Here is a 17495-nt window from a genome sequence, read left to right as displayed (position 1 = left end):
TGTGTAAATACTGTTTCATCCTCATCCACCATTTCACCCAGACTATTTTTAAGGGGGCCAACTCTATCATTTTTCAGTTTCTTACTATTTATGTAGTTAAAGAATATTTTGGGATTATTTTTACTTTCTCGGGCAATGAGTCTCTCTGTCTCAATCTTTGCTGCCTTGATTTGGTTTTTACAAAATTTATTTAATTTTCTGCATTTATTTAATGCCTCATCACTACCTACTTGCTTTAGTTCTCTAAATGTTTTCTTTTTGTCACTTATTGCGCCCCTTACAGCTCTATTTAGCCATAGTGGTTTCCTCTTATTTCTAGCATGCTTATTCCCATAGGGTATATATTGTGCACAGGTCCTATTCAGGATGCTAATAAATGTCTCCCATTTGCTTTGTATAGTTTTATGTCTCTGGATATCGTCCCAGTTTATTGCACTAAGATTATCTCTCAACCGTTGGAAATTTGCCTTCCTGAAGTTTAGTGTCCTTGTAACCCCTCTACTACACATCTTATTAAAGGATACATGAAAATTTATTATTTTGTGATCACTATTACCTAAGTGACTTCCAACTCCCAACAGTGTAAGACTTGAAAATTGCTATTCACAGATGCCTCCATCCAATCTCACTGAGCTAGAGCTAGTTTGCAAAGAAGAATGGGCAAAAATTTCAGCTGTTAGAGACATACCTCAAAAATATACGTCACAATTTTCAGATTTATATTTTTTAAATATTTAAAAAAACATGTATCATTTCTTTTACACTTCATAAATTATTGCTACTTTATATTGGTATATCAAATAAAATCCCAACAAAATACATTTAAGTTTGTGGATGTAACGTAAAAAAATGTGAAAAAGAGTTCATGGGTATGAATATTTTTTCAAGGCACTGTATATTGGATTTTATGCATCATTTTTGTATTATCAAAATTGTGGCAACCAATCAAATTGCAGTCTTTTTTTTTACCACAGCAGGTTTTGAAAGTTGAAGCAGTAATGTGAGTGATATGACCATTACTGAATGTTTTTGTTAGAATAGTTTTTATTCACAAGGTTCAATGTTTTATCCAAATAGACCACAAAATAGACAGTCAGCATTGCACTTCTCCAGAAAGATGAACTTTTATTTACCATAAGTTAGCGGTATAGTTGACAATGTATCTAAGCAAGAATGGATGTGTAGGAGACTATAGGCATTAAATCCTAGATCCACGTGCCTAAAGCATTTACAGAATTAAAAAATCAAATAAATAATAACTAATTTTGTACTATATAACATACACTATATACAGTACATAACGTACTTGTTAGAAATCCCATGTCTTAGCTTTCTGCTCATGTAGTTACTGTATATCCTTGCTGCCTACCATATTGATTTCTGTAACAACCAAATAAAAAGAGATACTAGCTTACGACCTCCCCGCTTCCCCTTTCCTATCATCCCCTTCCCAGTGTCATTATAGAAGGGATTTTCCCAGCATTTTTGCTCTTCATTTTCACACTTTGAGAGTAGAATTTAGCCCGACACATCTATACATGATAAAAGAAGATTTTTCTCGCTATGGCTGACTGTCAGGTGGAGCTGAGTTGAGGGAAATCTTGCTACCAAGATGGGAATGTTGAAGTCACCACCACCATTTATTCTTCCATAATCAATTTCATCTCAATATCCAGTTTGGGAATGAGTGCTCTAATGATGCACGGTATCAATGAATCCAGTAAACAAACAGTTTTTAAATTTTACAGCAGTAAATTAATATTTATAAAAACCATAAGCTCTGTAAAAACAGCAGTAAGAATTCATGTGATCTCTTTAAATTTAAATTTTATAGGAACAATTTTGGGACTGTGCAGATGCAAGTTGGGCCCAGGATAAGCTATGAGAACATAGCATCTTAAGGACATCTAAGGACAGTTCCTATTAGGAATTCTCAGTCACATCTATGGATAGGAAACCCTTGACGTCAACAATCTTATCAGATGTGAAGTTCACCAGCAGCTTCTTTACTCCAGACACGTAAGGATTAATGTCCAAAGTAATCTTCATCGTCTTATCAGATTCCAGGATGTCAAAACTGAAGAAATGGAAAAATATATATTTTTTATTGGGTCAACACACCATTAGTCATCTTGGCTAAACATGCATATTATTTCAGTACAGGAGAGTAGCCTCCAGACACCCAGAGTAGCCTCCACTTGGTGCTATTTAAATCAATGAAGAACATAAGACTTTGACATGACAAATTGCTCTTCGCAACAGTCTCTGGGTTAACATTTTGCCAGGTCCGATGAATCTTAAATATTAAAAATTAAATAGATGGAATCTGTAGAAGGTGATCACTGGTAGAAAATCTAGACCAAGGCAATCTGTATAACTCCTTGTAAGAAGGTTTATCTTTGAGAGGTTAGTTCATCATAGAGTAACATTATGCCATGTGGCCATCCTATCTGAAGACCTTATGAAGTAAGAGTCCATGATGTGTTAGGCCTCATTCAGACGTCTGTGTTGCACTTACGTGTGGAAACGTTTTTGTTTTTTTTCACAGACACAGCACGTACTAATTATAATCTATGGTGCTATTCACATGTCAAAACACAAGGAGACATGTCCATTTTTTCCAGCAGCACAGATGACAAGGGCCAATACAAGTCTATGGATCCGTGAAAAACAAGTACAGCACATGGATGGCCTCGGTGTGCCATCCATGTGCTGCTCATGTTTATAATTGCAAAGTATAGGAGAAGCTTTGTAATTTATTTATTTCTTTATCCATCAGTGAAAATCACTGATGACACACTGATGGTAAAAACGGACTCACGGACCATACACTAATGACACACTGATGGTAAAAACGGACACACGGATGACACACTGATAGGAAAAGCGGACACATGGATGACATACTGATGCACAACACTGATTGACATCGGTACTATTTTTTCACGTACGTGTTTAAACATGGACTTTTGAATGAGGTCTTATAGAAAGAATATCAACAGCAATTGCTAAGTGATAAGAAAACAGGACCAGCTAACTGATATGGCTGCTACATCACGATAGTCTTATCTTTTATGCAAGGGTTCCATTATGATATAGAATCACATAATATGGCATGTGTACATGATATTTCATGTGCCCGCAAAATTGTGATCACAAAAGTTCAGTGAAGGATTTTTGTGCGATAAGTGCATAAAACCAATTATCAAAAAAATGAAAAAAACTGTGGCACTCACCCCATGGCTAAACCAGTCGTTTATTAATTACCAGAGAGAGAAAACAGAAGGAAAGAGAGATGGCTGTTTCACAGCCATTTCAGGCTTTTGATGAAGCGATTGCCAGTGTGAAACAGCCGTCACTCTTTCATTCTGCATCCTCTGTCTGGTAATTAATATAGGACTGTTTTAGCCACAAAGTGAGTGCCACAGTTTTTTCTATTTTTTGTTATTTTTAATTATCTTGGACTTGTTGAACACCACCAGAACAGCAAATGGACCAATGTTAATCAATATGTGGCGATGCAGATCCGGTCGGCCTGTTAAAGGGGCCAGAAGATGGGAAGCCTATAGAACTGCTGGCATTGAGAAATGGCACAATGGGTGTGGGAGTGACCAGGCTAATTACAAAAATGCTAGTTGCAGGTGTGCAGCTGAAGTCCCTGCTTCTTCTCCTAGACGGCAAGCGTTTTCCAGCACAAACTCAAGATCAAGAGGTAGGTTGACTATCCTAGGTTTTGATGGTGATATCCCCGGACCTGAGTCTGCATCAGAGGAAGATGGCCAGATGTCATTGGACAGCAATGAGAGGAGCAGTGATTGTTATGGAAGACATGCAACGGCTGTTTCGAGGGTCCCTCATTGTCAGCCTGGTAAGATACATGGTTTGCGTGCACCTCGTATGAATGTTTTGGATGTTTGTTCTAGTGTGGGAGTTGGTGACGGCGATATGGTGGGTTCGAGTTTTGGTCATAGTGGTTGTGTGATATCTACTGATGTGAGAGCAGAATTTGTGTGGATGGTTTTGCCCCAGTAGTGGAGTCAGAACCTAGTGGTGTTTGGCAAGGTAGTATTCCTGTTGGAGGGGCGGCCGCCTCGGTGTATCCTCCAGCAAATGTTATCATTACTCTTGAGGCCACCACAAGCCCTACAGTTGATTAGGTGCATTTAGATGATAGAGCAGGGGGACAATCTACAGTATGTATGTTTCAATAGTCCTTTAGGTGTTTATTTGAAGCAAGAAGATAAAATCTGAATGAACGAATATGTTGAGATTTTTTTTGCCACTTGACAAATTCAATCTTGACAGGGTTAAGCCGGATGAAAGTAAGAAAGATGAGAAGGAAGGAAGGCATTATCGACTTATTCTTCGAACTTTTCTTAATTGACTGCAAGCTTACTATGTTAGCTGGTGCTATAGGTGAGAAAGCACCTGACAATTGTTCAGCAATGATTTGTTACTTGCACTCGATTGGGCAAGTTTACTGCATTTATGATTGTACATGATGACTTTGCTACAATGAGAAATACAGGCAGTGGAAAACAGTGCAACCAAGTTTGCATTGGGGCCTTAAGGATATTAGCTTGTGGTTGCGCCTAATCACGGTCACAAATTCATCTTTGCAGTCCTTTCCTCGGAGATCCAGGGATGTTGCCAGTACGGCAGCATCCTCGGCAGGTACGTGAAAAGGGTTGTGCTGGCAGTTTAAAGATAGGGAATGCCGTTTTGGATCATCCAGCAAATTTAAGAATGAATGCTCTGGATGTAGGGGGTGCCACAGCCACCTCTAGTATTTTAAGATGGGAAAGGAACAGTTGAATGAGTCTTCAGCAAAAAGGGATGACTCCGGTGAGAATAAATCAGATGCTACAGTTTCTAAATAGATATCCTGATATCTTGTTGAGCGACGGTTTAATTTTGGTTTTAAGATTCCCTCTTTTATTGAACTGTGTATTTTGCAGCTGAACAATTTGTAGTCAGCGCGTATTCATGGTGATGTTGTTGGGATAAGATTCAGAAGGACTTTGCGTTCGGCAGAATGCCTGGAACTTTTCCTCCTTCCCCTTACTTGTGCGTTTCCTCTTTGGGAGTGGTTCCAACAAAAAAGCCTAATAAATTTATAAATTTAAGTTGATACATCATTTGTCGTATCCTTCCAGTACTTCAGGTAATTATGGTATAAGTCTGGAGTTGGTGTCAGTTTCTTATTTGCATTTTGATAAGACAGATGAGTTGGTGCATAGGCTCGGAAGAGGTTTTCTGATGGCAGAGACGGACATTGAGTCCGAGTTTAGGCTGCTGCCTGTGCATCAGGCATCGAGAGAGTTTTCACTTGTTGGGCCAATGCCCCACTATCAGTATTTGGTCAATAGTGGTGTTTGGCAAGGTAGTATTCCTGTTGGTGGGGCGGCCACCTCGGTGTATCCTTCAGCAAATGTTAGTATTACTCTTGAGGCCACCACAAGCCCTACAGTTGATTTGGTGCATTTAGATGATAGAGCAGGGGGACAATCTACAGTATGTATGTTTCAATAGTCCTTTAGGTGTTTATTTGAAGCAAGAAGTTTGAGATAAAATCTCAAATGGTTTAATTTTGGTTTTAAGATTCCCTCTTTTATTGCCTTCACTGACCTGCCTCCTAGTTTACATAATTCATCTAGTAGTGCAGGGCTAGGTAAAATAGAAGGCAGGTCAGTGAAGGCACAGTGAGTTGTCATAAGAGCATACAGATGAATATGTAAGCAGAGCACCAGATAGAGTCCATCCCACAGTCCGCCCTGAAGCACAGGCATATCATTATCTCCAAACTGGAAGTAAAGATTACACAAGTACCACAGGATGGATTTCATCAACCAAGGTATCATTTTAATTAGTGTAATGTCGCCCACCTGACAGTGTATGTTGTTTACTGAGCACAATCCAGCTGACAGGTGCGCTTTAAATGGTGCAGATTTGGGGTCCCATTCTTTTCAGATTGGGGTTGCAATGGAAGCAGCACATTGGGGCTTAGGAGTACATGTTGTACGCAAGATTGGCCTTTGGGAGTTGGCTACATATCGGTCCTATGTTGTACCACTCCTGTTATAATTGGGGATGTTCATGAATGATGTTTTCCTTTTGCGCTTACACCCTTTTTCCCTTTCATTTTACTCCCCTTTTTGTATTTCAGGAGCCTCTCTTTTGAGCTGGGTGTTAGGACACTCTTATGTTTATTGGGGTTCTCTTCAGGCTGAAGCTAGACCGGTGGGACAACAATTGGGTCTCTACAGAGATGTTGCATCTGTACTATGGATCGGTATTAGGGGTATTCTCTGGAAAAGGGTAATGTATAAATTACATTTTCATATTGCATTGGATAGAACACCTGATATTCTTGTTCTACACGCAGGTGGGAAGAATTTGAGTTTTCAGGTCTCAGCAGAATATTTTGTAAAGGCAACAATCAACCGGGTGCCCTTGAGCCAGTGCATTGAGGCTGAGGGAAGTGTGAAGGAGCTGTTTGTTGCAAAAATGTGGATTTGAACCTTCAATCCCGCCCCTCCTTTTCAAGTGGTAATGCTATTTATGCATATTGATTTGTATTTAATGTTATAATTATTGTTTAATGTTATTTAATAAATGAGGCTGCTATGGCCATTACATCCAATATCACACAGTGTGGAGTCTTATTTGTTTAGGTAAGGGGTTGGGTAACTGGTTGGTCTTGGGATTTTAAAAGGATTGGCTGATAGTCACACATTCCCGGAGACAAGTAGGTGTAATGTATAGGTGTCCCAATACTTTTGTCCATGCAGTGCAAATTTTCTATGATTTCATTTACTCATTTCACGTATAAAGCTGTGCAAATGCTGCCAGGACATGGTCACGACTATGGAGCAGCCATGATGCGTTTAAAAATTGGAGCTGCAATTAGCAGCTGTGGTTCTTTGGTTATCTACAAGCATTCCCTTGAAATTGAGAACGAAACAGATATTTTTCTGCTAAGTAAAGTGATTATTTGGCTAACAATTAGCTGCTATGGTTGCCTGCCACGTCTCGGCCACTACTTCTGACATTATCAGTATAACATCCGTTTACAACGTTTATACAAAGTATGTCATCCAGTACAAAGTTTTTCTAGTAAGAGACTAAATTGAGATTTTTAATGTTTCATTTTGAATGTAAAAACAGATGTCCTATTAATGTAAGAAATGTACTCGTAAATAACATACTGGTCTGAACGCACATACAGAACACCAATAGGGATGGAAAGTCATCTATTTTTTTATTGATGAAAAATGAAAGGTTATTTCTATGCTCGTTTGAATTTTTCCTAATGCTTAACATGCAACACAATCATAGATAATGGCTGAACCTATAAATGCCACAACAGTTAGTCGGCAAATTTTTATACTTTAAGTAATTTGGTACCACTAATAGAACAGTACTCACCTTTTCTGTACTTCATTTTTTATTAAGCCACTGCCCTCTGCTGTAAGCACACAGTCCTTCAAAGGAGTAGGTAATGGGTTGGTAAATTTGACCTCGACAGTTAGTGGTTTACCCAACACAGCTGTCCCTAAAGCCTAAAAACAGAGAAGAGGAATGTTAGTGAAATTGTAAATCTTGTCCATACATTAAAGGGGTTGTCCGGTCCAAGTCTATAAGTCTGCAGTCACTCTTATACATACACCCTGTCAGTGGGCTCGGCCTCTCTGCCATACACTTGTATGGAGTGAGGGCGCGCCATCTAGTTTGCCATGCCCACTCTACAGCCGCGTCCCTCGTTGGGGAGTAGCCTCGCTGCATACAAGTGTATGAAGCGAGGCCACTCCAACTAGACGGGCCCTGGCCAGGAGTAGGTATAACTCATACTTACCCTGCGGGCCCGGCTCAGAAACTGGTAAATCCCCTCAGCGCACAGTGTGTGTGCTGAGGGGATTCATAAGTCTGCATGTTATGGCTCACTTTTTGTAATTTATAATTTTGGCTTGAGAAAGGCTTATCATGGCCGAAATGTTGCTTGATTCATCTACCTCATTCATAACTACTGCCATATGCTTTTAAAGACAGAATAAAAGTTATATTTTATCCCTATGAGAAGTATTCTGGTGCCTCGAATTTCCTTGGATTTTTGAAGGATTCATAAGTCTGCCGTCACACAGAGTGACTACTATTCAATGTTTGGAGTGGTATATCTGTTCACCAGAAAAAATAGACCCAAGGACCAAGATAACTTCAAATGGTGCTGTCATTTACTGAACCTCATGGCTTCTGATATCTGGGCCTTGTTAATGTGTCAGAACTTGGGACCACCAGATGATTACAAATGATACTCCAACACTATTTATAGGATTAAAGAGAACTTGTCATGTTGATAATAGCATCTGATTTGCAGCCAGGAGGTTGAAGAGCAGGAAAAGCTGATCAGATGAATACACATTTTTGTGGGAAAAGTTTCCGTAAAACTTCCATTTTATTCACTGAAATCCTTGGCATTTTTATGTATATAAGTCCAGTGGGTTGTCCTATTGAATGAGTAGGACAGCCCACTGGACTCTTAAGCAGAAAACACCAGGGATTTCAGTGAATACAATACAATTTGTATTGAATATTTTCCAACAAACCAATGTATAATTCTTCTCCTTCTCTATACCTTGCTATCCACAGATCGGATTACGTGTTCAATGTGACAGTTTCCCTTTAATGTTCTTACTATTTTAGCTTATTTTCTATTTTTTTAAAGTACCGTCTTAGCTAAACTCCATGTAATAACTACAAGTCATCTGATTGAGTAGCACGGTGGCTCAGTGGTTAGCACTGTAGTCTTGCAGCGCTGGGGTCCTGGGTTCAAATCCAAACCAAGGACAACATCTGCAAGGGGTTTGTATGTTCTCCCTGTGTTTGTGTGGGTTTCCTCCAGGTTCTCCGGTTTCCTCCCACACTCCAAAAACTCACAATCTAGGTCATCTAGATTGTAAACCCCAATGAGGACAGTGCCGATAATGTCTGTAAAGTGCTGTGGGATTAATGCCATAATATAAGTGAATAAAATAAATAATTTAAATAAACAAAAACTAGGATTAAAATCACCCCAGTGTATAGGATACTATTAGAAATGTGAAGAGCTACTGCAGAGAGCCTTAGTTTTGGGAGCAGGTCTTGTACCTTAGTTTCAAGTGGTGGTTTCTTCAAAACAACATTATTTTCTACAAGCAGATCACCCCAGTCTTCGATCTGACATACAGCCGTCACATTAATCGCATTATCTGTAGTTAATGCATTTTCATATTGGGAATATGCAATCTTTATAGGAATTTCCTTCTCTGTAAAAAAAAAAAAAAAAAAGGTTTTATTATTTTTACATGTTATCACTTTAGTTTCCATAAATGTGTTAAAAGTTCATTGTTCTTACAGTAATATGATATTACTATATATGGTAGTATATTGACCTATTACCACTGAATTTTATACAGAATGTTGAGGGCTAGCACAGAGGCACATGAGACCTCTACTTTGCCAAAGAATTACTCCATTTTCATATAGATTCAATAGAAAATTTAATTATGGCATGCTTCGTCAGATAACTTCATTGGGTCTGATTAATCGGAAGATTACTGATATAAAACACAAAGTTGCATACAAAATTTATGAATTTTCGCATTTTCACGACAGTTTCTGCAAAAGTGGACGGAGCTGGGGCAGGGCAGGGTGTGCCACAATAAATTAATGGACAGTAACGTACTCCTGCACACCCATCTTTCAGACTGGAATAAGATTACACCAGAAATGTTACTCTAGTCTAAGACTGGAGCAACATTTCTGGCGAGGCGCATGGAAATGCAAGCCAGTGATAAAATGTACCTTATTCATTAAGTGGCATACTTGTCTAAATGAATAGGGAGCAACGTACTCCTGCACACCTATCTTTAAGACGAGCATAAGAAACATCAGTCTTATTGGATCAAGCCCATTTTCTTTACCTCTTCATTCAAACATGTCGGCATAATAACCCCTTTACTAAAAAAAATCCCTCAAACAGAACTGTGCTGTTAACTACAGACCTGTTTGTAATCTTCCCTTCATCTCTAAACTCCTGGAATGCTTGGTCCACTCCCATCTAATCTGCTATCTCTCAGATAATCTCTCAGATAACGCTCTTTTCGACGCTTTACAATCCCATTTCCGCTCCTTACACTCTACTGAAACAGATAAATCTAATGGTCACTGCTCCCTGTTGATTCTCCAGGATCTCTCTGCAGCATTTGACACTGTGGATCACCAGCTCCTCCTCACTATGCTCCGCTCTATTGGCCTCAAGTATAACATTCTCTCCTGGTTCTCTTCCTACGTCTCTGATTGTTCCTTTGCTGTATCTTTTGCTGGCTCTAATTACTCTAATCCTTCCCTTACTATCGGGGTTCCACAAGGATCAGTCCTAGGCCCCATCATCTTCTCTCTATACACTGCCCTTATTGGACAAACCATCAGCAGATTTGGTTTCCAGTGTCATCTCTATGCTGATGACACCCAATTATAAAGCTCTTCTCCTGACATCACCCCCACCTTAATACAAAATGCCAGGAATTGTCTGTCCACGTCTCGTGTTTCCTCCCTGTAGAGGGAAGTGTCCTAGGTTGTACATGTATATATGTATCTACATACTAGCCATGCTTGCAGATAAGTATACATGTATATATTGACCCCCATCTCCTTATGTGTTTCAGTCTGCTTGCTGCTGTTGGGGGCAGGATCAACAAAATGTCCAGCCATGTACTAAAACAGGTTTTGCGAGTATGGCTGGACATGAACAAAGCCCTTAGCCAGTGGGCGGGGAATAATACCTCATTTCCTGTGCTGGACTTTTGGGACACTTGGAGAGGATGGACACAACACATGGCCATGGCTGAGTATCTCTCTTCCCCTGTAACTCTTTACTTCCTAGCCCTACATACCCTGTACTAAACCCCCTAGATATTGATTTCCTTGTTAGAGATGAGCGTTGTTCTACTCGAACTGTTCGCCAATCTCAAATTCGAGCTGTTTTGGGCGGTGTTCGAGCCGTTCGGCGAACACGAACAATTTGAGAAAAATTCGGCTGTTCGAGGTTATGTTCGATAACTGTTCGTGCACCAAAATCATAACTGGATTTTTTCTCAGCAATGATGAAAATTAATGTTAATACGCAGTTTGAGTGTACAGCGGGGTGGGGGGAGGGGCAGGGGATGGATCTCTGCAGGAACAATGAAGATCTCCATTTTTTTTTCTCTTTCCCGCATTTGCAGTGGGGAGCTGCAATCTGTCAGCCTATCAGCAGCGCACACACGGAGCGAAGTGCTTTTTTTCACACAAGCAAGGGCATGTGTCATTGGCAGTGTATGTCACATGTCCTTGCCCTATAAGACCAAGCCATTTTCCCCGTCGCCACCATTTTCTCACTGCTGCAGCTGCGTGTTAGACGGCACCGCTGTTGCTGTGTGCGCTATACCTTGTTAATTTCAAGCCAATTTTCGCACAAATCTACAGATAGCTTGGTAGTAGGGAATAGTTGTGATTGCAGTCCTTTTAAGGACTAGGTTACAGCATTTCCTACGACTTTTATCAGGGAGGTCTGTGCTCTTAAATAGATAGGTTGTGGGAGTAAAGACTAATTGTAATTGGAGTCCTTTTCAGGACTAGGTTACATGAGTTCCTATCAGTTTTTGCCAGGCAGGTCTGTGCCAGTGCTGTGCAAGTTTTTTTCACAGCATTTGGCTGAATCTAGCAAAGCTAATCCTTTTTGGCCTATTGCAGAGTGTGTTAGTCAGTGGAGTAGCCTATCTGTGTTGCAAGATATAACACCTGTGTATAGAATACCAATTTTTTTACTGCACCTAGTGAAGTAAAATCTTTTGGGCATAGCATCATTCTATTAGTCCATCTATACTGACCTCCATCAGGTTGCAAACTGAATATAATTTTTTTCTGCATCTAGCTCTGAAAAAATATTTGGGCTTCTAGCAGTGTGTGGGACTTGGTCTATTAGTCCATCTATACTGACCTCCATCAGGTTGCAAATTAAAAATATTTTTTTTCTTCATTTAGCTCTGAAAAAATATTTGGGCTTCTAGCAGTGTGTGGGACTTGTTCTATTAGTCCTTCTATACTGACCTCCAGCAGGTTGCAAATTGAATATAATTTTTTTCTGCATCTAGCTCTGAAAAAATAGTTGGGCTTCTAGCGGTGTGTGGGACTTGGTCTATTAGTCCATCTATACTGACCTCCATCAGGTTGCAAATTAAAAATAATTTTTTTCTGCATCTAGCTCTGAAAAAATATTTGGGCTTCTAGCAGTGTGTGGGACTTGGTCTATTAGTCCATCTATACTGACCTCCATCAGGTTGCAAATTAAAAATAATTTTTTTCTGCATCTAGCTCTGAAAAAATATTTGGGCTTCTAGCAGTGTGTGGGACTTGGTCTATTAGTCCATCTATACTGACGTCCATCAGGTTGCAAATTAAAAATAATTTTTTTCTGCATCTAGCTCTGAAAAAATATTTGGGCTTCTAGCAGTGTGTGGGACTTGGTCTATTAGTCCATCTATACTGACCTTCATCAGGTTGCAAATTAAAAATAATTTTTTTCTTCATTTAGCTCTGAAAAAATATTTGGGCTTCTAGCAGTGTGTGGGACTTGTTCTATTAGTCCTTCTATACTGACCTCCAGCAGGTTGCAAATTGAATATAATTTTTTTCTGCATCTAGCTCTGAAAAAATAGTTGGGCTTCTAGCGGTGTGTGGGACTTGGTCTATTAGTCCATCTATACTGACCTCCATCAGGTTGCAAATTAAAAATAATTTTTTTCTGCATCTAGCTCTGAAAAAATATTTGGGCTTCTAGCAGTGTGTGGGACTTGGTCTATTAGTCCATCTATACTGACCTCCATCAGGTTGCAAATTAAAAATAATTTTTTTCTGCATCTAGCTCTGAAAAAATATTTGGGCTTCTAGCGGTGTGTGGGACTTGGTCTATTAGTCCATCTATACTGACCTCCATCAGGTTGCAAATTAAAAATAATTTTTTTCTGCATCTAGCTCTGAAAAAATATTTGGGCTTCTAGCAGTGTGTGGGACTTGGTCTATTAGTCCATCTATACTGACCTCCATCAGGTTGCAAATTAAAAATAATTTTTTTCTGCATCTAGCTCTGAAAAAATGTTTGGGCTTCTAGCGGTGTGTGGGACTTGGTCTATTAGTCCATCTATACTGACCTCCATCAGGTTGCAAATTAAAAATAATTTTTTTCTGCATCTAGCTCTGAAAAAATATTTGGGCTTCTAGCAGTGTGTGGGACTTGGTCTATTAGTCCATCTATACTGACCTCCATCAGGTTGCAAATTAAAAATAATTTTTTTCTTCATTTAGCTCTGAAAAAATATTTGGGCTTCTAGCAGTGTGTGGGACTTGTTCTATTAGTCCTTCTATACTGACCTCCAGCAGGTTGCAAATTGAATATAATTTTTTTCTGCATCTAGCTCTGAAAAAATAGTTGGGCTTCTAGCGGTGTGTGGGACTTGGTCTATTAGTCCATCTATACTGACCTCCATCAGGTTGCAAATTAAAAATAATTTTTTTCTGCATATAGCTCTGAAAAAATATTTGGGCTTCTAGCAGTGTGTGGGACTTGGTCTATTAGTCCATCTATACTGACCTCCATCAGGTTGCAAATTAAAAATAATTTTTATCTGCATCTACAGTACCTCTAAAAAAATATTTGGGCTTCTAGCAGTGTGTGGGACTATTTGTATTAGTCCATCTATACTGACCTCCATCAGGTTGCAAATTCAAAATAATTTTTTTCTGCATCTAACCCAGCCAATAGTTTTGGCCTAATACCACAGTTTGGCCACTCAGCTCTGCTCGGTTACCATCCATTGTTTTTTTGTGCAAACAACTCCAGAGTTGTGAATTAGTTAACCACCAAAATGAGTGGAAAAAGGCCTGCTGCTGGTGGAAAGGGGAATAGGCGTGTTGGGAAGGGGAAAAAAGGTTGTGTCCGTGGGGTAGGTGTTAAAGCAACAGTAACATCTGCAGAAGAAAGACCATCTTCCAGCCAAACTAAAATGGCTACTTCTTTTAGCGGACAATGTGATAAGATCCCTTTCTTACGGCCACGCCAATCGCTACAAATTCCAGATGAGGCACAAAAACAGCAGGTGCTTCAACGGATATCAAGTGCTCCTTTAAGTGGGCTCTCCTCCACATCAACTTCAACATCACAAATACTCCAGTCCTCAAAGGTGTCACCCAAATCGCACTTGCTTCCTCACAGCTCCCAAATCTCCAGCTGCCCGTCTGAGTATGAGGTAGAACAGATGGTTGAGTCTGCAGAGCTGTTTACTCATACTATAGCCTGGGAATCAGAGGTCGACTCCAGCGCTTCTGTGAATCCAGACGAGGAAATGATCTGCACTGATGCCCAGAATCTTTATGAGTCGGATCCAGGACCAGACGCAGAAGGTTCTGACCATAATGTAGACCCTCATTCCCAAACTGTAACTCCTGTTGGTGGAGACAATGAGGAAGACGATGATAAGACTCAAATACCTGATTGGAGCGACAACTTTAGTTTTTTGTCAGGGCAGGAACAGGTTGGCTCTGAGGACGACGGGTGTGATAACGCACAGGGTGATGATGATGAGGTCGGAGATCCCACTTACTGTCAACCCACAGTCAGCCAAGAGATGAGGTCAGCAGAGGAGGTGGAGGAAGATGCTAGTGACGACGAGGTCAGGTTGCGCCTTCCTGGACAGAGACGTAGTACTGGAAGCACGTCAACAACTGCATCCTCAAACACAACTCTGCCTCTCACCACAAGTCGTGGTGGCTCTTCAGGTCGCATGGGTGCTAAGCCTTGCATAGCCTGGGCATTTTTTCAGATCGATAAAGATGACCCAACTCGTGTTATCTGTAACATTTGTCAGCAAAAGCTAAGTAGAGGCCAAAAAATACATAGTTTGAGTACTTCATGCATGAACCGGCACATGGACATGAAGCATAAGTTGCAGTGGGAAGCTCAGTGTGCTACAATGCGGCCTAGCCGGCCGGGCCAATCACCGTCTGCCATATCTTGTGCATCCGCGGCCTCTTCATCCTCTGTGACTGGAGGGACAGCAGTCACACCTGTTTTGGGGCGCAGACCTGCCACCTCTTTACCCGCAACAGCCAGCGTGATTGGCAGGTCATCATTTTCTTTGGAGGTGGTAACACCAGCTGGTGTTGAGCGCTGTCCGACATCGATAGCACCACCTTTGGATCAAGGCAACCTAACATGTCCGCCTGCATCTTCCTCACAGACCGGCAGTTTGCCGGGGACACCCTTATCAACCCCGTCTAAGCACAATAGCCAGCCCTCGGTCCCTCAGATGTGGACAAGTAAAAGACCATTTCCTCCTAGCCATGAGAAAGCTAAGAGGTTGAATTTCACCATCTGCAAGCTCTTGGCTACAGAAATGCTGCCTTTCCGCCTGGTGGACACAGAGGATTTTCGAGACCTTATGTCTGTCGCAGTGCCCCAGTACCAGATGCCCAGTCGGCACTACTTCTCAAAAAAAGGTGTGCCTGCGCTCCACCAGCATGTCGCACACAACATCACCGCTTCTTTGAGAAACTCTGTGTGTGACAGGGTGCATTTCACCACAGACACTTGGACGAGTAGGCATGGACAGGGGCGTTACATGTCGCTGACTGGGCACTGGGTAACTATGGTGACAGCAGGACAAGGGGCTGCTGTCCAAGTCTTGCCGTCCCCACGAGTTGTGCGTCAATCCTCTTTATGTCAAAGTTCCTCCACTGCTTCTGCCTCCTCAACCTCCTCTCGGTCTTCCACCTGCACCCAAAGCCTGTCTGGTCATGCCACAAGCTTTCTAACTGCGCAGAAGGGATCCTGCACACCTCCTTACTATGCTGGCAGTAGGGCTCAACGTCATCAGGCGGTTTTTACATTGAAATGTCTGGGAAATGTGAGTCACACAGCTGAGGAGTTGTGGTCAGCTCTGGAGAACCAATTTCATGAATGGTTGTCTCCACTGGACCTGAAACCAGGGAAGGCCGTGTGCGACAATGCTGCAAACCTGGGTGCGGCCCTTCGCCGGGGCAATGTCACACACGTGCCTTGTATGGCTCACGTGTTGAACCTGGTTGTCCAGCAATTTTTAGCCCACTATCCCAGACTAGATGGCCTTCTGCAGAGGGCACGGTCGCTGTGTGCTCACTTCCGCCGTTCGCATCCCGCAGCTCAGCGACTTACATCTCTACAGAAGTCGTTGGGCCTGCCACTTCACCGGCTAAAATGCGATGTGCCTACCCGGTGGAATTCAACTCTGCACATGTTGCAGCGACTGTGGCAGCACCGACAAGCCCTGGTGCAATACGTTCTGACGTATAGCCTGGGCCAACGAGATTCAGAGGTGGGGCAAATCACGCTGGAGGAGTGGTCTCAGATCAGGGACCTATGCACCCTTCTGCACAGTTTTGAAATGGCGACGAAGATGTTTAGTGCTGACGATGCCATTATCAGCATGACTATTCCGGTGATTTACATGCTGGAGCACATGTTAAACAGAATTCGGAGTCAGGTGGTGGCACAAGAGGAGGTGGAGGAAGTAGAGGAGGAGGAGTTGTATGCGGAAGGGCTAACATCTGCAAGGTCCAGACGGTCGGCAGCACCAAGGCGGCAGGCATGTGAGGGTGGGGGAGATGGTTTTACCAGGGCGCATGGTAGCAGCCAAACTAGTGAGGAAGGTGCAGGAGCCCAGGAAGAAGTGGAGGACGAACTGATGGAAGACTCATCAGATGAGGGAGACCTTGATCACATTTCTGTTGTGCGAGGTTGGGGGGAGAGGACAGAGGAAGGAAGCATGATTGTTACCTCGCCACCAACACAACAGGGACTTGGTGCTCCTGGATGCGCAACACACATGAGTGCCTTCTTGCTGCACTACCTGCAACATGACCCTCGAATTGTGAGAATTAGAAATAATCCTGACTACTGGGTTGCCACACTGTTAGATCCCCGGTACAAAAGTAAATTTGCAGAAATTATTCCTGCCATAGAAAGGGATGCACGCATGCAGGAGTATCAGCAGAGACTGTTGCAGAATCTTACATGTGCTTTTCCACAAAATACCAGTGGTGCACGTAGTGAATCTCACAGTTCCAACTTGCCAACCGTGGGACCGTCAAGTGTTCAGCACTCAAACCGTAACAGAACCACAGTATCTGCTGGTAACATCAATTTTGCGGAATCATTTCACCACTTTTTTAGCCCATCCTTTGCAAGGCCACAGGAGACAAGAAGTCTGACACATAGTCAACGCCTAGAGACGATGGTACAGGAGTATCTCCAAGTAAACATTGAAGCCACGACTGTGTCACTGGACCCTTGCTCTTTTTGGGCTTCCAATCTGGATAAATGGCCGGAGCTAGCCACTTACGCCTTGGAGATCTTGTCATGCCCCGCAGCCAGCGTTCTGTCTGAA

At 41.8% G+C, this 17495-nt stretch overlaps 1 protein-coding gene across 2 annotated transcripts in view; it reads right to left on the bottom strand.

The window, feature by feature from the left end:
• Positions 1-1026: 1026 nt before the first annotated feature.
• Positions 1027-17495, bottom strand: part of LOC141272793 (protein-glutamine gamma-glutamyltransferase E-like) — a 117767-nt gene continuing 101298 nt past the window's right edge. For both annotated transcript variants that reach the window (XM_073683860.1, XM_073683861.1), the window contains 3 exons: positions 9145-9302; positions 7429-7562; positions 1027-2077 (listed from right to left, as the gene is read on the bottom strand). In XM_073683860.1, the coding sequence (XP_073539961.1) occupies positions 1924-2077; positions 7429-7562; positions 9145-9302 (446 nt within the window). In that variant the 3' untranslated portion in view covers positions 1027-1923. The remainder of the gene's footprint in view (positions 2078-7428; positions 7563-9144; positions 9303-17495) is intronic.

This window comes from Phyllobates terribilis, unplaced genomic scaffold (assembly GCF_046119375.1).
Source record: "Phyllobates terribilis strain yellow unplaced genomic scaffold, ASM4611937v1 Scaffold_5__5_contigs__length_657084704, whole genome shotgun sequence".
Lineage (NCBI taxonomy): Eukaryota > Metazoa > Chordata > Amphibia > Anura > Dendrobatidae > Phyllobates > Phyllobates terribilis.
Note: the sequence above shows the minus strand (reverse complement) of the source record. Positions and strands in the feature narration are given on the sequence as shown.